A 15,268-nucleotide genomic window follows, 5' to 3' on the forward strand; every position below is an offset into this window, starting at 1 on the left:
GGAGACTGGGTTGGGGGTCGGAGTCGGAGGGCTGGGAGTACCAGGGCTGGGAGTGCCAGGCTGTGTCCCCCAGGGCTTTCCATCTCTGTCCACTGCGCCTTCCTGCTGGGAGGTGACCGGCACCCCACTTCCCAGCCAGGCCACTTCCTGCAGTGGCTCGGCCACGGCTCAGGCAGCCCCAAGAGGCCTGGCTGGCCCAACCTTTGCAGAGGGCTCAGCCTCCCCAGGACAGACCACGCTCAGGCGGCCTCAGGACAAAGAATTCCAGACAAAGGCTGCCCAGGGCCCTCCACCTGGCGCTAAGGGTCGGGGAAGCCCTGGAGGAGCCACGGCTGTGGGCTCTCCCGGAAAAAGCACCTGGTGTTTGCCAAGGGTGGTAGCAAGGCTGCCTCCTGAGGACACGAGGGACAGACACCTGAGGTGGCACCCTATGCACAGCGTGGCTCCATCCCCGTGACCTGGCCACTGAAGAGGGGCACCCCCGCCAGCAGGCTGCCTGGATGGAGTCCTCAGGCAGCCTCCAGCCCTGGTCTGGACCTGGCCTTGTGGCCCCCAAGACAGCCGGCACCGGTGCACCGCTGCCAAGGTCTCGACGCCAATCCTGACCTATGCAGATCTTAGCTGCCCAGCGCTCTACAGCCCGAAGATCCGGGGAGCACAGAAACCTCAGCAGCACTTGGTGTACACAGCCCTGTTTACAAAGATCCAGGGCAAGACAGAGCCACGCAGCCTAGGAGCATCTGAAGCAGATGGGAGAGCCTGGTCCTGGCCCACAGTGGGGCTGCAGGCGGGTGCGGAGGGCCGGGCACGGGGAGGCTGCCTCCTCACGCTTTCAATAATAATGCAACCAAAACCTTTATATAAACAGTTTATTTACTCTAAACAGCAACACAGACAAAACGCCATATAAACACAAAGGAAGTGGCGCAGAACCGAGATGCTGACCTGGGGTCTGAGGCTCAAAAGCAGCACAGCCCAGGTTCTAGAAGGTTCTAGAGAGGAGCGGCAGGAGGGAGGGTGCATTTCCATACAGCCAGCTGAGGCCAAGTGCAGCTCTGCACGGTGAGAAGCATGCCTGCATCCCAGAGCGAGGAACTCGCTCCTGGGGGACTTACCCAAGTATAAAAGTTTATCATTTTACAGCAGTTGAAATACTGACATCAATATTAAAATAAAAGCGAGTTTTACATAACAATCAAAAATACAAAAGACCGAAGGAAGAGACCCTGTATGGAAACGGGCAATCCAGCGAATCGAGACCGCGCACCCGCGGCGGCAATGGAAGATGGCGCCCGCCCAACCCCCCAGGTGACTAGTCATTGTACGGAGCAACTTTAGATTTGCAAAAATGTTGTAAACAAGTTCTTGCCAAACCAATCCCTTCCTTTTGACGATGCCACAAGGTCGCTGCTTATGAGGGCGCAAACTTCTTGGCTTGTGCTCGGACCCTTTTCTCGTACTCCACTCTGTTTTGGCTGAGGAGGTCAAAAGAGAAGAGACGCGTTAGAGGGCTCAGCGGCCTGGCCCTCACGCTCGCCCCGGAGCCGGCTCGGCAGACCAGGCTGCAGGACGGGACCTCCTGGGCGAGGGCAGTGTGGAGCTTGTCATAGTAACGGAAGCAGGAAGCCCGGAGAAGCAGGGAGGCCTGCGTGGTGGGGAGCCCAGGCTGGCTCTGACGTGGCTGGGACTGACCTGTGGTCTGAGGGTGGGGCAGAAGGGCAGGGAGGAGAGGAACCCATGCTGGGTGGATGTGGAGTGCGAGGGGGACAGAGGGGCCCCGCAGGGCTGCCAGGAGGGCTCAGGCCCTGGTGTTCGAGGGGAACAGAGGGGCCCCGCAGCGCTGAGAGGAGGGCTCAGGCCCTGGTGTTCGAGGGGGACAGAGGGGCCCCGCAGCGCTGCGAGGAGGGCTCAGGCCCCAGGGGGCCCACGCCAGGGGCCTGCAACATCATTGCCGGTGCCAAAAGTCTGGTCCTAACTAGTAATCAGCAGCTTCTCTTTTCTGTAGGTCTGGGGACAGTGCTAATAAACTGAAAACACTGACTGCTTGCCACTGTTTTTGTTAATTCCCAAAAACAGGCACAAACTTCTGGAGGGTTTTTCCATGAGGCTCTCAGCCCCGGGGCAAAGGTGTGGGAAGCCAGGCCTGGTTCAGAAGGGGCTGTGCCAGAGCTGGGCAGTGCACGGGCGTCAGGGAACAGGTCTGGAGCTGGGCAGCGTGAGGCTCAGCCTGCAAACAGCTGCGCAGGAGAGTGGCATGGCACACACTGCCCGGGCAAAACAGGTGAGCGGGAGGGCGGCCGAGGCTGCACCTAGGGGCTGATGGGTCACAGGGGGCAGCGTGACCTTGAGGACGGGGGAACACCGTGACATTTATGGAAGTGGCTCTTGGGGCAGCAGTCCTGGCAGGCTCGCCAGGATTGGACCTGGTCTGAGACACTGAGCTTCACTCTACACGGTGCAGAGTGAAGGCCCAACAGCCCAGGATGGCAGCAGCGCAGGTGCCACCTCCACCCAGGCCAAAGGCCTGCACCGCAGCCCAGACCCCAGCGCCCTCCTTGGGCCACCAGCCAGCCCCAGGGCAGAGCAGCTCAGCTGGGTGGGCGTGGAAGGAACCAGAGGCGGTGGCCACAGGTCCCAGCTCTTCCTTGACCAAGCAGGGGCCCTGAGAAAAGGCACCTGCCAGGGCAGGAACACGGTCCAAGTCCTCCAGGAAACCCAGGAAAAAGGATCCGAAACCCGCAAACATGCTTCACAAAGGGTGCTTTTCAAGTGGATGTTTGTAGGAGAAAGAACGTTTGTTTACGTGCACGCAAGTGTACAGTGCAGCCCAGCAGACACCAAGCCCAGGACACACGGGCGGAGTGACATGGGGGGAGTCACACGGGGGGGGAGGGGACTGCCGCAGATGGGAGCCACAGCCCAGCTCTGGAGATGGTCGGCAAAGGGGGTGCAGGCCAGACAGAGCTCACGCCCACACCGTGCCGGGGATGGCAGACCATCTAAGGGCTAGGCAGGAAAACATTTGCCTTTTTTTTTTTCCTTTTTTGAGACAGAGTCTCGCTCTGTCGCCCAGGTTGGAGTGCGGTGGCGCGATCTCGGCTCACTGTAAGCTCCGCCTTCCGGGTTCACGCCATTCTCCTGCCTCAGCCTCCCGAGAAGCTGGGACTACAGGTGCCCGCCACCATGCCCGCCTAATTTTTTGTATTTTTACTAGAGATGGAGTTTCACCATGTTAGCCAGGATGGTCTTGATCTCATGACCTCATGATCTGCCCGCCTTGGCCTCCCAAAGTGCTGGGATTACAGGCATGAGCCACCACGCCCAGCGTGCTTTTTTTTTTTTTTTCTAGACAGGGTCTCGCTTTGTCACCCAGGCTGGATTGCAGTGCTGCAATCTGGCTCACTGCGGCATCAACCTCCTGGACTCCAGCAGTCCTCCCACCTCAGCCTCCCAAATAGCTGGGACTACAGGTGTGCACCACCACGCAGGGGAGCCAGGCTGAGCCTGGGGTGGCTGCTGTGACACTTGCTCCCTGCCTGGGGCCTCTGTGCCACCCTCAGCCACCAGGGAGGGCACCCTGCAGACACCCGGACTGGGCCCGCATTCAGGGAGAAACACATCTCTCCAAAACCACGTGCTTTTTTTTTTTTTTTTTTTTTTGAGATGGCATCCCGCTGTTGCCAGGCTGGAGAGCAGTGGCAGGATCTCAGCTCACTGCAACTTCCACTTCCCTGGTTCAAGTGATTCTCCTGCCTCAGCCTCCCGAGTAGCTGGGATTACAGGGGCCCACCACTATGCCCAACTAATTTTTTATATTTTTAGTAGGGACGGGGTTTCACCATGTTGGCCAGGCTGGTCTCGAACTCCTGACTGCATGATTTGCCCACCTCGGACTCCCAAAGTGCTGGCATTACAGGCGTGAGCCACCACGCCCGGCCAAAACCAGGTGCTTTTCCTCACGACCTGTGCGGGCTGGGCCTAGAGCAACCGGGACCCCTCAGCCTCCCCCCTCCTGACCAGGAGACGCACCCTGGAGGGAGAGGGCCTCTGATGCCCACGGTGGCAGGGATGCGACGGGTGGCTGCAGGGTGAGCCTTCTGGGTCCCTGGCCACTGGGGCCCCCCAAGACCCCCTCAGAGGTGTGGGACCCGTGGTGAGATGGGGCTGGGTGTCTCAAAGCTGCAGGTGGAGCAGTGGGGGTCGGAGCCCCCAACCCACCTTCTTACGGACCTGCCCAGAGCAGCTGCAGAGGGAACAGCACAGGCAGGCGCGTGGCCTCGGCTCAGGGCAGGGTCCTCCCTGCTGTCCCCAGCACTGTTTGGCTGTCGTCTGCATCCTAACTCACACCAGACCCTCCTTGGTGCAGACAGTGACCCCAGGCCCACGGGACCCTTCTAGCCACAGCAGCACCTCACAGGGACAAGGGGAAGCCCAGGGCCTGTGTGACAGCATCACATCGCTGAGCCCTGCTGGGCTGGGCCCCCCCACAGGAGGTATCAAGTTGTAGAGGGGATGGGGACAAGCAGCAGGGGCGGTGCAGGAGGCTGGGGTCCACGGGAGGCTGAGCTGGTGGACAGGCCTCTCAGCATGGCCTCCTCTGGCACCCATGCCCAGGGTCCTTCCCCTCCTAGCTGGCCACAACTCACTGGGGCAGTGGCCCAAGACAGCCCCCGTCACCTGGCCTGTTCCCTCTCTAGGACAGGGCTCCGGCGCCATCCATGCCCACCACAGACCATGTGCAACGGTGCCTGCTGCCCACAGGGTTTATGCCCCCCGACCTTCCCCCTGGAGGCACGGACCCTGGCGGTCCCTAGGGTGAGCCTGTGTGCTCCACTCCCCTCCTGCCAAGCAGCCTTGGCTGGGATGGGGAGGAGGTGCCACCAGCGGGGCCAGGGCTGCTACTAACCAGTAAATCGTGTAGGCCTCTGCTTGAGCTGGGTCTTGGATATTTGGTTCATTTAGAAGTTCCTGTATTCCTAATAGGATCTGTGCCAGAGACAAAAACACAAGACGGGTATGAGCAGTCTGAAAGGGAGACACCGTGAGACCGGGCCTCAGCCATGGAGAATGACCACAGACCCACAGGTCCGGAGGGGAGACGGAGGCAGCCCTGCCCCTGCCGGCGGAGGCCCCATACCTGTTTGATTGTGATGGCCGGCCTCCAGTCCTTGTCCTCCTCTAAGATGGACAGACACACCGTCCCCGAAGGGTACACATTTGGGTGAAATAATGGTGGTTCGAATTTACCTGGAGGAAGAGGAAGGAAGGAAGCACTTTTTGGAGGCAAGCACTGTCCCAGAGTCACGTCCTTCCCCACGTCACCCTCCTCCCAACATTGGGGCCCCAGGTTGGTAGCCAGGTTATTTGGCCAAAAACTTTTCAAAAAAATTAAATTGTGGCCATGAGGAGACAAAAGGAAGACATATCCACCTTTGCACGCAGGGAACAGAGCCTTGGGGACACGGCCGCAGCCGAGATGAAGCTGTGTCTCCCGGGACAGAACTCCCGGCACAGCCAAGCAGTCTGGGAACACAGGCCCCAGGGTGGCCACTGAACCTGCGGCCCCCACATCCTTCCCAGCTGGGCCAGACTCAGGGGAGACGGGAGGAGCTGCAGGAGACGTCCCAGGACATAGGCAAGGCCCTTCCAGAGTCAGCTGTTCTGACGCAGACCCTCTGCTTCCAGGACACACGGGCTTTTAGGACCCTGTGTTCTTTCTTTATAAAAAAGCAGAAAAGTTTGCCACCATTAGCCCCACCAGGGACCATCACAGTTGAATTCTAGGCTGTTTCCCATCTTTTACCTGGGCATCCGCCCTCTTCTCTCTCAATGCTACGGAAGGACACACAGCGCGGCATGTCTAGCGCAGCCGGAGGAATTATCAGAAAGCCAACGCGCCACGAACACCTACAGCTTCCCAGAACACTTGCTCCTACCGACCACTGCATCTGCCCCGGAATCCCAACTCCAACGTCCGCGGGCAGCTTCCTGAACTTCAGGTACCATGGAGACGCACAGGGCACACTCCCTGGGGAACGCGAGGACACCACCGCAGACCGTCCCACGCTGCGACCGTCCCACACGGCAGACCATCCCACACCGCAGGAGCTCGTGGGCGACACCAGCAGCTCCGTGGCAGCCCTGAGTGCGAACACTGGCGTGAGTGCGCTGCTGTGGAATGTGGGGTCACGGCGTCAGCCCTCAAGCCGTGCTGGTTCCAGGCTGCTCGTGCAGGCTGAGTCGCCGGTGGATTCTAGCCACTGGGTGAGGTGCACGGCGGCCACTCTGTGGTGCTACGCTGCACCTCCTGGTGACCGCTGAGCGCCCCTTTCAGCCCGGGCTGCTTCCTGCCGACGGCTTCGGAGAAGCTCAAGTGACACGTCTTACAGGGCTCTTCTGCTTGGGGCTTGACTTTTTGCTTTTTTGAGGTGGACTTTCACTGTGTTGCCCAAGCTGGATCTCGGCTCACTGCAGCCTTCGCCTCCCGGGGCTCAAGCGATTCTCCCGCCTCACCTTAGCCTCCAGAGTAGCTGAGATGACAGGCACCCGCCATCAAGCTTGGCCGATTTTTCTATTTTATTAGAACCGGGGTTCCTCCATTGTTGGTCGGGCTGGCCTCAAACTCCTGACCTTAAGTGATTCACCGGCCTCGGCCTCCCAAGGTGCTGGGATCACAGGTGAGAGCCATCGCGCCAGGCCCGACTTTTGCTCTTCTAAGGGAATCTTTTGGCAAACACAAAAATTGCCTAATTTCAATTTAATCTGATTTCTCAATCTTGTTTCTTCCGCCAATCACAACTTACCCACAGAAAGGCACAGATGCTGGACACCAGCACTGCCAGGCCCACCTGTCCCTCCCAAGGTAGATGCTGCCTCCTGCTTCCTCACGGCCCCAGGCTTGGCCGCTGCCGCGCTTCGCAGAAGGAACACACACGGGGTGCCCTCCCGTCTGCACCGTCCGCCAGGCATCACGTGGCCTCTTCGCTCTTCCCTACCTGTCATCCTAGGATGTGTGGGCTGTGGCAAATGGGGGTGACACCGGCACCCATCTGTGCCTCTGCTGGACACACGCGTGCGCGTCTGTGAATCTCGACTGACTGCAGTGAACAGCCAGGTCCTACAGCACGAGCTCGGCTTCCACTGGTGTGGCGGGCAGCGTCCAGGGAAAACGTTTTGTTCAGAACATCCGCTCTCTCCAGCGGTGGCTGAGGCTCCGTCTGCTCCCCTGTGCGGTACGGCAGATCCCACTGGGGAGGCTTCCACTCTTTGGCAAAGCCAGGCATCCCTGCCGCATTTGCTGGCTGGGTGGAGGCCTTTCCGGTGAGGGACACGCTGGACCTCATGGCTGCCTTCTTACTGATTCCCAGGAGCTCTTGGTAGATTCAGGGTGAGCGCTGAGGTATGTACATACACTGTAGTGTGCCCTCCTGCCTGGCGCCAACTGCAGTCTTTATGATAAAGATTCTTAATTTCAACTCGGTGAACTCGTCAATCTCCCCCTGGCCAGCACTTCAGCGCATCCCTGGTGAAGAGATCCCTGCCTGCCCAGGGCTCATGGACACCATCCTGGGTCTTCCTCTCTGTGCTGTTCTGCTTGGGCACCACGGTCCATCTGGAAGCTGCTTCTCTATGGTGGCAGGCAGAGCTCGTCTCTCCTGCTGGAATATCCCTCAGGGTGTCACAGCCCAAACCACCACACGCGTGGCCTCTGGACTCCTCGCTCTGTCCGCGGGTCTGCCTTCTTCTCAGCAATCCCGCAGTCTTCATCACCGCGTCCCGTGGCAGGTCTGGCAGGGGGTGGGCGGGTGTGCTGTGCACCCACGGCACCTCAGCCTGGGGCTCGCCACCCCTACCGAGAAGCCAAGGCCTCCGCATTTCTGCATTTCCTGAGTCCGTGGGACAGTTTCCAACAAGATGTGTTGGACTCCGACTGGGATCACATGGAGTCTGCAGACGAGCCTGGAGAGAAGGGCTGTCTGTACGTCGTGTCTTCCCCTCCACACGCAGAGCAGAGCTCAGCTACCGCCCAGGCCGGCCTTGGTTTCCCTTGGAATAGTCTACAGTTTTCAGTACAGAGGTCCTGAACTAATCTTTTGTTGCATTTATTCCAACGTATTTCATGCTACTATAAATGGCAGTTTTAAAACCTTGCTCATTGAAATGATACAAAAGCAGATTTGTGTACCTCAATCTCTACTTCATTTTTATATTTATTATTTAGTTTTGTTTCCTTTACCATGTCCTGTGCTATTTTTTTTTTTTTTTTTTTTTTTTTTTTGAGACAGGGTCTTGCTCTGCTGCCCAGGCTGGAGTGCAATGGCGTGATCTTGGCTCACTGCACCTGCCTCCTGGATTCAAGCGCTTCTCCTGCCCCAGCCTCCCAAGCAGCTGGGATTACAGACACCCACGACCACACCTGCTAATTTCTGTATTTTTTTTTCTAGTAGAGACAGGGTTTCACCATGTTGTGCAGGCTGCTCTTCACCTCAGGTGATCCTCCCACCTCGGCCTCCGAAAGTGCTGGGATTCCAGGCGTGAGCCACCGCGCCCAGCCTTGCACCTCAGTTTTACTGAGCTGTTGTCCTGGCGTTCCTCCCCACCTCTTCCGTTGTGACTTCTTTTTCTTGTCTTGCTGCATTTGCTTGGAATTCCAATAAACGGTTGAACAGAATCAATGAAAGCAGCTACTTTATCTCACTCTTATATTTTTCTTAATTAAAATAAGTCATCTCAAGTAATACCTGCTCATGGTTTAAAAAAAAAAATCAAACAGCAAAAGACAATCCAAAATGAAGCAAGTCTCAGCCAGGTGGTGCCGTCAGCAGTCCTCAAGCTCCTCTGGTCGCTGCCACTGTGGAAAACACTTGTGTGTCTTGAGTGACAATCGCAGGGGAAGCTTTTACACACAGCTCTCGCCTCACCGTGGCCAGGCACTCTCTAGGTGCCGATTGCCAGCTATGGGACGGCAGGGACGCGGCGGCCCTCTCCTCCCTTTCCTGAGTTTTGCTGAACTGAGATCATTAATTTAGCTGCAGGCTCGATTTCGAACCTGGCCTCAGCCCTTTCTTCTCATGCCTTCTCTGCTGTTCACCTGCTCTATGCCTGCCCAGGCTGCAGACACAGCACAGGAGGGAGAGACTGTGGGACCACAGGAAGAGCAGTAGGAAGGTGGAGCAAGATAGATCCTCAGGGTGAGACTCTGAGTGGTGGTGCTTCTGCACGTCCATCCTATCGAGGACTGGGGTCCTGTGGGCACCAAATCCTCTGTCTTCATCGCCAGCAACCACTGAGGGTCCAGGCACTCCTATCCCAGGAGCTCCAGCCTGGATCTCACAGCCCCTCCCTCCACAGGACTCTGGAGCTTCCCAGCCAATTAGCTGGGATGAGAGACTAAGTCTATTACGTGCACTGCCCACCCCTGGAGCTGGAAACAGACTCGAACCTGCAGCCTGAGGAAGGGATCAGGGATCAAAGCCGACCTACGAATCTGTGACCTCCCTTCCTCCCAGCTCCGTGGATCGCCCGGACCAGGGCGCCACGGCCACAGCCAGGGGCCTCTTTGGAGAGGACTCCAATCCCCGCAGGAACAGGCCGACTTCCAGGACACTGAACAGTGAGCTACTTACATTTTGGTGGCGAAGATGGATAATCATCTTTGAAAAGCATCCGTAGTTTAAACAAGCCTCCTTCCCACGGAGTCTGTGGGGAAATAAACCGTGGTGAGATGGGCTGCTTGCCTGCCACAGGCTGGCCCAGGAGGAAGGGGCTCGCTTCTAGGACACAACCTCCAGGACTGCCAGGACAGCGGGGGCCAGAGGCCCGACAGAGGCGGGTCCCAAACCAGCCTGAAGCCTGGACTAGCTCCACCAAGGGGGCTGTGAGGACCTCTGCCACGCCCAGAGAGTGAGGCGCAAAGGCCCTCCTGGAAAGGAGAGGAGGAGACGGGGGTCGGGAGCTGGGCTGGGGGCGACGAGTGCCGCACACTGGGGCCGGCAGCACCAAGAGTACACCCGTGCCCTCGCCCCGGAGTGTTCTGCAAGCCCCTGCCCCAGGTCCCGCCTGGATGAGGCGCCTTTGCCACCCCACAACCCAACACCACTCCCGTCTTCCTTGGGGCCGCGCACCTGCCTCGCCGTAACGTGAAGGACAAGGGACGTTCTCAGCAGAGCCTCAGACAAGTGACAAATCCAAGCCACATCATGTCTCGGGCAAAGCTCAGTCCTGCTGGGACTACTCAGCTCAGGGGGACCGGAGCTGCTTTGAGTTTCAGAGCGAAACCCAGAGGCTGGCATGGGCGGGAGGGAACAAGGCCTTGGGCAGGACCAACACCTCAGAGATCTCTCCTTCCTTTAGAGTCCACGAGCATGAACCTTATGTGCACGCTGGCCTGGAGTCCCTGGCCAAGCGCTTCATGTGAGCTGGGCAAAGAGGACAAGCACATGGGCCGCCCTGCTTGCCACAGACACACAGGGGGCCCCAAGCAGGCATCCTAGGTGGCTGCCGCCAGTCCCTGTGCCCCAGGAGGTTCTCCAGTAGGCGGTTTTACGCCGGGTTGGCTCTCCTGCAAACCCAGCTCCTGCGGCCTGAGCCACACCTGGAAGGACACAGCAGAATCCCGGGTTCCAGCACACAAAGGCTACCCGCCCGTCAGGCCTGCTCCCAACACACACCAGAGCCCCTTCCCCTCTGCCACAGCTCAGCCCTGTGCCCAGCCAGGCCCAGCCTGCTTCCTTCTCAACCAGAAATGTCCTCGGTAGGGACACAGCTGTCACCCCAACCTTGCCAGCACCACCTTCTGAGCTCAAGTCCTCACGGGGCGGGGGCCAGGCCACAGCTGGGGATGTGACCTGTTGACCGCAGCCTGTGACGAGGGTGGTCGTCACGGATGGCAGGGATCTCAGCAGAGTTTCCCCGTGGCACTGCCGCACGCATCTGCTGAGCCCCGACAGGCAGGAGGCCGGCAGCGCCCCTTACCCCTTTCTTTCCTGGAATGGCGCATTCCCAGTTCATGAGGTTCATCGTGCCATCGGGATTTTTTGTTGGGACAGCCACGAAACCCTGAGAGAAAAGAAAACAACCACAAAAGCACATCAGCGCGGCGGCATCTAGTTTGACCAAAACCACCAAGAACGGGCCTGCGAGTCCCACCAGCCCGGCCCAGGCACGGGACCAGCTCCCTCCCAGCAGGGAGGGCGTGGTTTCAGCCGAGGGCGGCGCCGCGCACAGAAACGAAGCCCTCCTTACAAACGGATGATCCTTCCTCCACGCTTTCCTCTCCTGGGCGAGTCTGCTGAGGGCGATCCCCGACATGTTCAGAGTCCCTGGAACACAGGAGGCAGAGCACAGGGTCAGGAGAGGTGAGCAGGCTCCTGCCACCCCAGCACGCACACACGGACCGCAGCAGGCGCTCTCCTCTTGCTAGCCGCCGTCTGACCCCGGGGGTCTACCAGGGGCGGCCCGGTGAGCGCGCCAGATCACCGGGAGGCCACGGCCCCCACCCAGCCCCGCTCTGCGACACATGCTGTGGCTTCTGCTCCACGGTGAGGAGACAGATGTTCAGAGGCTGGGCTGCTGCGGCTGGGCGGTAGCTGCCACCCTGCGGTGGCTGACGTGGCAGGGTCCTCACCGTACCATCAGGTGGGGACTAGGCAGGACTGGGGCTCCAGATGGATGTGGGGTGCTGGGTCCCTGCCTTAGTATCAGGCGCTCAGAAGTGAGACTCAGGCTGGGCCAGGGGACACCTGTTATTTGCTTTTCTTTTCTTTTTTTTTTTTTGAGACAGGGTCTCATTCTGTTGCTCAGGCTGGAGTGCAGTGGCGCGATCTCGGCTCACTGCAACCTTCACCTCCCGAGTTCAAGTAATTGTCCTGCCTCAGCCTCCTGAGTAGCTGGGACCACAGGCGTGCGCCACCATGCCCAACTAATTTTTGTATTTTTAGTAGAGATGGGGTTTCACCATGTTAAAGACAGAGCAGAACAAGTACCACAGGGCAGAGGCTCAGCCTGAGAGAGCAGCCCTCCACGGGGCCACCCTTCCCAGACCTTGCAGCCACTACCATGTCCCTGGGGCTTCAGGGGACAGACGGGTCCTGCAGGGCAGGGCAGGAGCATGGGGTAGGGGACCAGGTCCCTGATCAGAGGCAGCAGCGCACACGCCAGATTCCAGCTCCACACATCTGCACGGGACCTCGAGGGCTTGGCACCTTCGCCTTTGGGTTCTCTGCTGGAGCCTGTCGGCCAGCACTGTCACTGGGAATACCAGGCAGACAGGGTCAGCAGCCTCAGTGCCACCCTCAACTGTCACCCTACTGGTGGCCACCTTTGCCCACGAAAAACAGCATTCAGGGTACAAAACTTGCCCAAGAATTCAAACCTAAGTGTGTGCTGGTTTTCAAAGTCCATGGGAACACTGAAGCTACCCCCAAGTCTGATATCTCAACACCAAACAAGGGTCACCTCTACAAAGCTCGGGGACTGAGCCGTGGGGGGCCGTCCCTACTATGGCTTGGGCTGTCCTAGAATAGCCACAAGGGCCCTGGTGACCTGGATGGCGCCCGCACCTGTGGAGGCCCACGAACCTCACACACCTCACAGCTGCAGGAAGGGGCCAGGTCAGCAGCTCCACGTGCGTCGGAGCCGCCGCAGCCTCACCTGGCACTCGTTAGGGAGACAAGGCCCAGTCCCCAGCAGACGCACGAGAAAGCAGCTCTGAGAGGCCCGCACTCAGGTTCTGGGCAGCACGATGACTTCCCGAGTCAGCAAAGCACAAATCGGGGGTGGGGTTGGGATCAAAGAAGCCCAGGCAGGTCCAGTGTCGCCAGGGCACCGGGCTTCTGAGGCTGCTACAGCCGCCTGCCCTGCAGGTGGATTTGGCTCCTTTTCACCAAACACAGATCCTCAGGGCAGCCTAAGAAAAAGCAGGCAAAGGAACCTGGGTCCTCCAATCAGCAGGCGCTAGCGTCACAGCGAGAGGGTGACAGGGGCCACCCGGGCACTGGCCTCCAGGTCCACGACTAAGTCCAAGACAGGCAGCCTGGGCTGGAGGCAGCCCCAGACAGGGCCCCACCAGGATGTCCTTCCCCACGTCCTCCTCACGGCGATGCAGAGGAGCCCACAGGCCACCTGCCCTCTGGACCGTTTGCCCTTCCCCATGCCCTCCTCTAAGTGGGGTCCGGGGTTGGGGGGAAGCCAGGGGCCAGACAGGGAGACGGGGGGGGGGGGGGGGGGCACAGCTGGGCTGAGCTGGGGGCAGGCAGGGTTCGAGCCCACAGCGGAGTGGAGCGCCTGCCAACCACGGTTTCAAGGCTCTCTCCGCGCTGGGCTGGGCTCTGAAACTCCACGTTTCTCCACCCTCCACTTCCACCTGGAGCAGCCCAGCTGCGACTTGAGGACTCACAGCTCTCGCTTCCCCAGCTCCAGGGTGGGCTCCCTGAGTGGCTGCAGCCTGTGCCCGGTGCGGTGCAAAGCAGCCTGGCGAGTGGCCGTTTCGAGGAGGCACGACCTCCCAGGTGCCTGGGCTCTGAGCGAGGCCAGGAATCAGGCAGGTCTCTGAAGCCCCAGGCCAGTGCTCCAGACACTGAAGGACCATGGGCAACGCTATCCTCACAGCCAGGCAAGGCCAGGCCGCAGAGAGGCCAGCCAGGCCTGGGACCCTGCCACAGACAGCCCTCCTGCTGAGGACTGGACAGAGCCGCCTAGAGGCCCCCGTCCCAGCACCTAGCTATTGCTGTCTCAGGTGTGAGAAGTCGTGAGGGGTGGTCCTGCAAGACCTCCTGCCAAGGCCTGGCTGCTGCTGCTGTGTGCCCTGCCCCAAAGTACTCAGCACCACGGGGTGGTCTCACAGGCACTGCACTGTCAGGGCAAGGAGCCACAAGTGCACATCCACCCTGTCCCAGACAGAAGCCAGGCCCCTCGCCCTGCACCCCCTCCTACTGGCCTTCTGGAGAAAGTGGCCAATCTGTTACAATGTAATCACAACACAGACCAAGCATTCAAAATCCCGCTGAAAATCGAATCTGCCCTTCCAAATTCACAGATAGGCACTTAGTGAACGGCTAGTAGTTACTAGACGCTTCAGAGCAAGAAACTTTTATGATGCAAAGACAAAACCAACCCTCATCTATTAGAACCGGGCAATGCCCAGGCACTGCAGCAACGGGGACAGGGCCGGGCACTCCAGGAGCGGCCCGAAAGTCTGCCTTCTGTCCTCCTGCTGGGCGCCCGCAACCGGCTGAGCTTTAGCTTCTCGGATCACCGCCTTGCTCTGCTGGTTGACAGCACCGACTTCAGAGCAACTTCCTGGCTGAAGGTGAGCAAAGCACTCACCTCCCACAACTCCACCGCACTCATCTCCACAACGGGTGGTCGCCACGACAGGCTGGCACAAGAAGCCTTTAAAGGCCCTCCTGCACCCAAATGCAAACTCTCCCAGGCTTAGGGAGGTATTCCCTTCTGCAAGACCCAAGCACCTGCAGTCGGGAGACGCTCACCTGGCCGCACCTGATCTGCCCCAGGCCCCGAGGATGTTTCTGAAGCAAGATCCCAAACCCTGAGACACCACGCAAGCGCACACCAGCGACCACCCAGTGGCCTAGGGAAGGGACCTCTCTGAATGAGCAATCAGGGCAAACTTAGGATCCGTCCCGTCTTCCGTTGCATAGATTCTCTACCCAAAGGCAACGTTTCTTGAAGAGCAAGAAACATTTGAGGTAGGTCCTATAAAAAGAAACAAACCGAACTCCCCAAAGACAGGCACTTTCCAAACAGAGAAACTAAGCGTAACTTCCAATTATACAAACGAAACCACTTCATTCCGCGATTCAAGCGTGACTACAGGCCACGATCACAAGCCCAACTAATCATTCCCTTACATTCCTCCTACGCACGTTAACTACCAGAACCAACTACTATTCAACCGATAAAAGGAGATACCCAAAACAGAATAAAACTCCCCCTCCAGCGAGGCGCTCACGTTCAGGGCCCCAGCAAGCGCCAGCGGAGCATCTTCAGAGGCACAAGAAAACTTAGACTTGTTTTGGTTTTAAGGCACCGAAAACAAGCCCGCTCGCCGGCCCCCACCCCCGCGAGCCAGCGATGTTGCAATCCAACACTCTCCCCCCGCGGCCCATCCTCTCAGTCCGCGGGGCGACCGTGACCCCGGAAGCCGCTCCCCGCGCAGAAGGAAGGCGCGGCCTCGCGGGGCCCCGGCTGCAGGTGGCTGCCCCAGCCCCGCGCCAAGCGCACCTCGGGGGCGAAGTGGGGGAGCCCC

The 15,268-nt window shown here is 59.2% G+C and overlaps 1 protein-coding gene across 4 annotated transcripts; it reads right to left on the minus strand.

Annotated features, from left to right (window-relative positions):
* Positions 1-851: 851 nt before the first annotated feature.
* On the minus strand, positions 852-15,074 carry UBE2I (ubiquitin conjugating enzyme E2 I). 4 transcript variants are annotated; one of them, XM_032144947.2, is made up of 8 exons: positions 14,972-15,049; positions 12,652-12,907; positions 11,245-11,321; positions 10,975-11,058; positions 9,627-9,699; positions 5,138-5,247; positions 4,907-4,986; positions 852-1,475 (listed from the first exon to the last, which is right to left on the minus strand). In XM_032144947.2, exons 3-8 carry the CDS (start codon positions 11,308-11,310, stop codon positions 1,412-1,414), a joined length of 477 nt encoding a protein of 158 aa, XP_032000838.1. In that variant the 5' UTR covers positions 11,311-11,321; positions 12,652-12,907; positions 14,972-15,049; the 3' UTR covers positions 852-1,411. The 4 variants fall into 4 exon arrangements, with proteins under 4 accessions (XP_032000838.1, XP_032000836.1, XP_058290025.1 ...); XM_032144945.2 differs by lacking the exon at positions 852-1,475 and having other exon boundaries at positions 1,482-4,986; positions 14,972-15,061; XM_058434042.1 differs by lacking the exons at positions 852-1,475; positions 12,652-12,907 and adding an exon at positions 12,177-12,249 and having other exon boundaries at positions 1,482-4,986; positions 14,972-15,053.
* Positions 15,075-15,268: the final 194 nt, after the last annotated feature.

The sequence above is a fragment of the Hylobates moloch genome, unplaced genomic scaffold (assembly GCF_009828535.3).
Source record: "Hylobates moloch isolate HMO894 unplaced genomic scaffold, HMol_V3 SCAFFOLD_23, whole genome shotgun sequence".
NCBI classification, from domain to species: domain Eukaryota; kingdom Metazoa; phylum Chordata; class Mammalia; order Primates; family Hylobatidae; genus Hylobates; species Hylobates moloch.

Bases quoted from the DNA above. Each gene is read 5' to 3' on its own strand.
- UBE2I (XM_058434041.1), bottom strand. From the start codon at position 11,310: ATGTCGGGGATCGCCCTCAGCAGACTCGCCCAGGAGAGGAAAGCGTGG. The intron at 9,700-10,974 runs GTAAGGGGCGCT...ATTTCCCCACAG, and splicing joins CCATTCCAGGAAAGAAAGGG to ACTCCGTGGGAAGGAGGCTT. The intron at 5,248-9,626 runs GTAAGTAGCTCA...CTCTTCCTCCAG, and splicing joins TCCATCTTCGCCACCAAAAT to GTAAATTCGAACCACCATTA.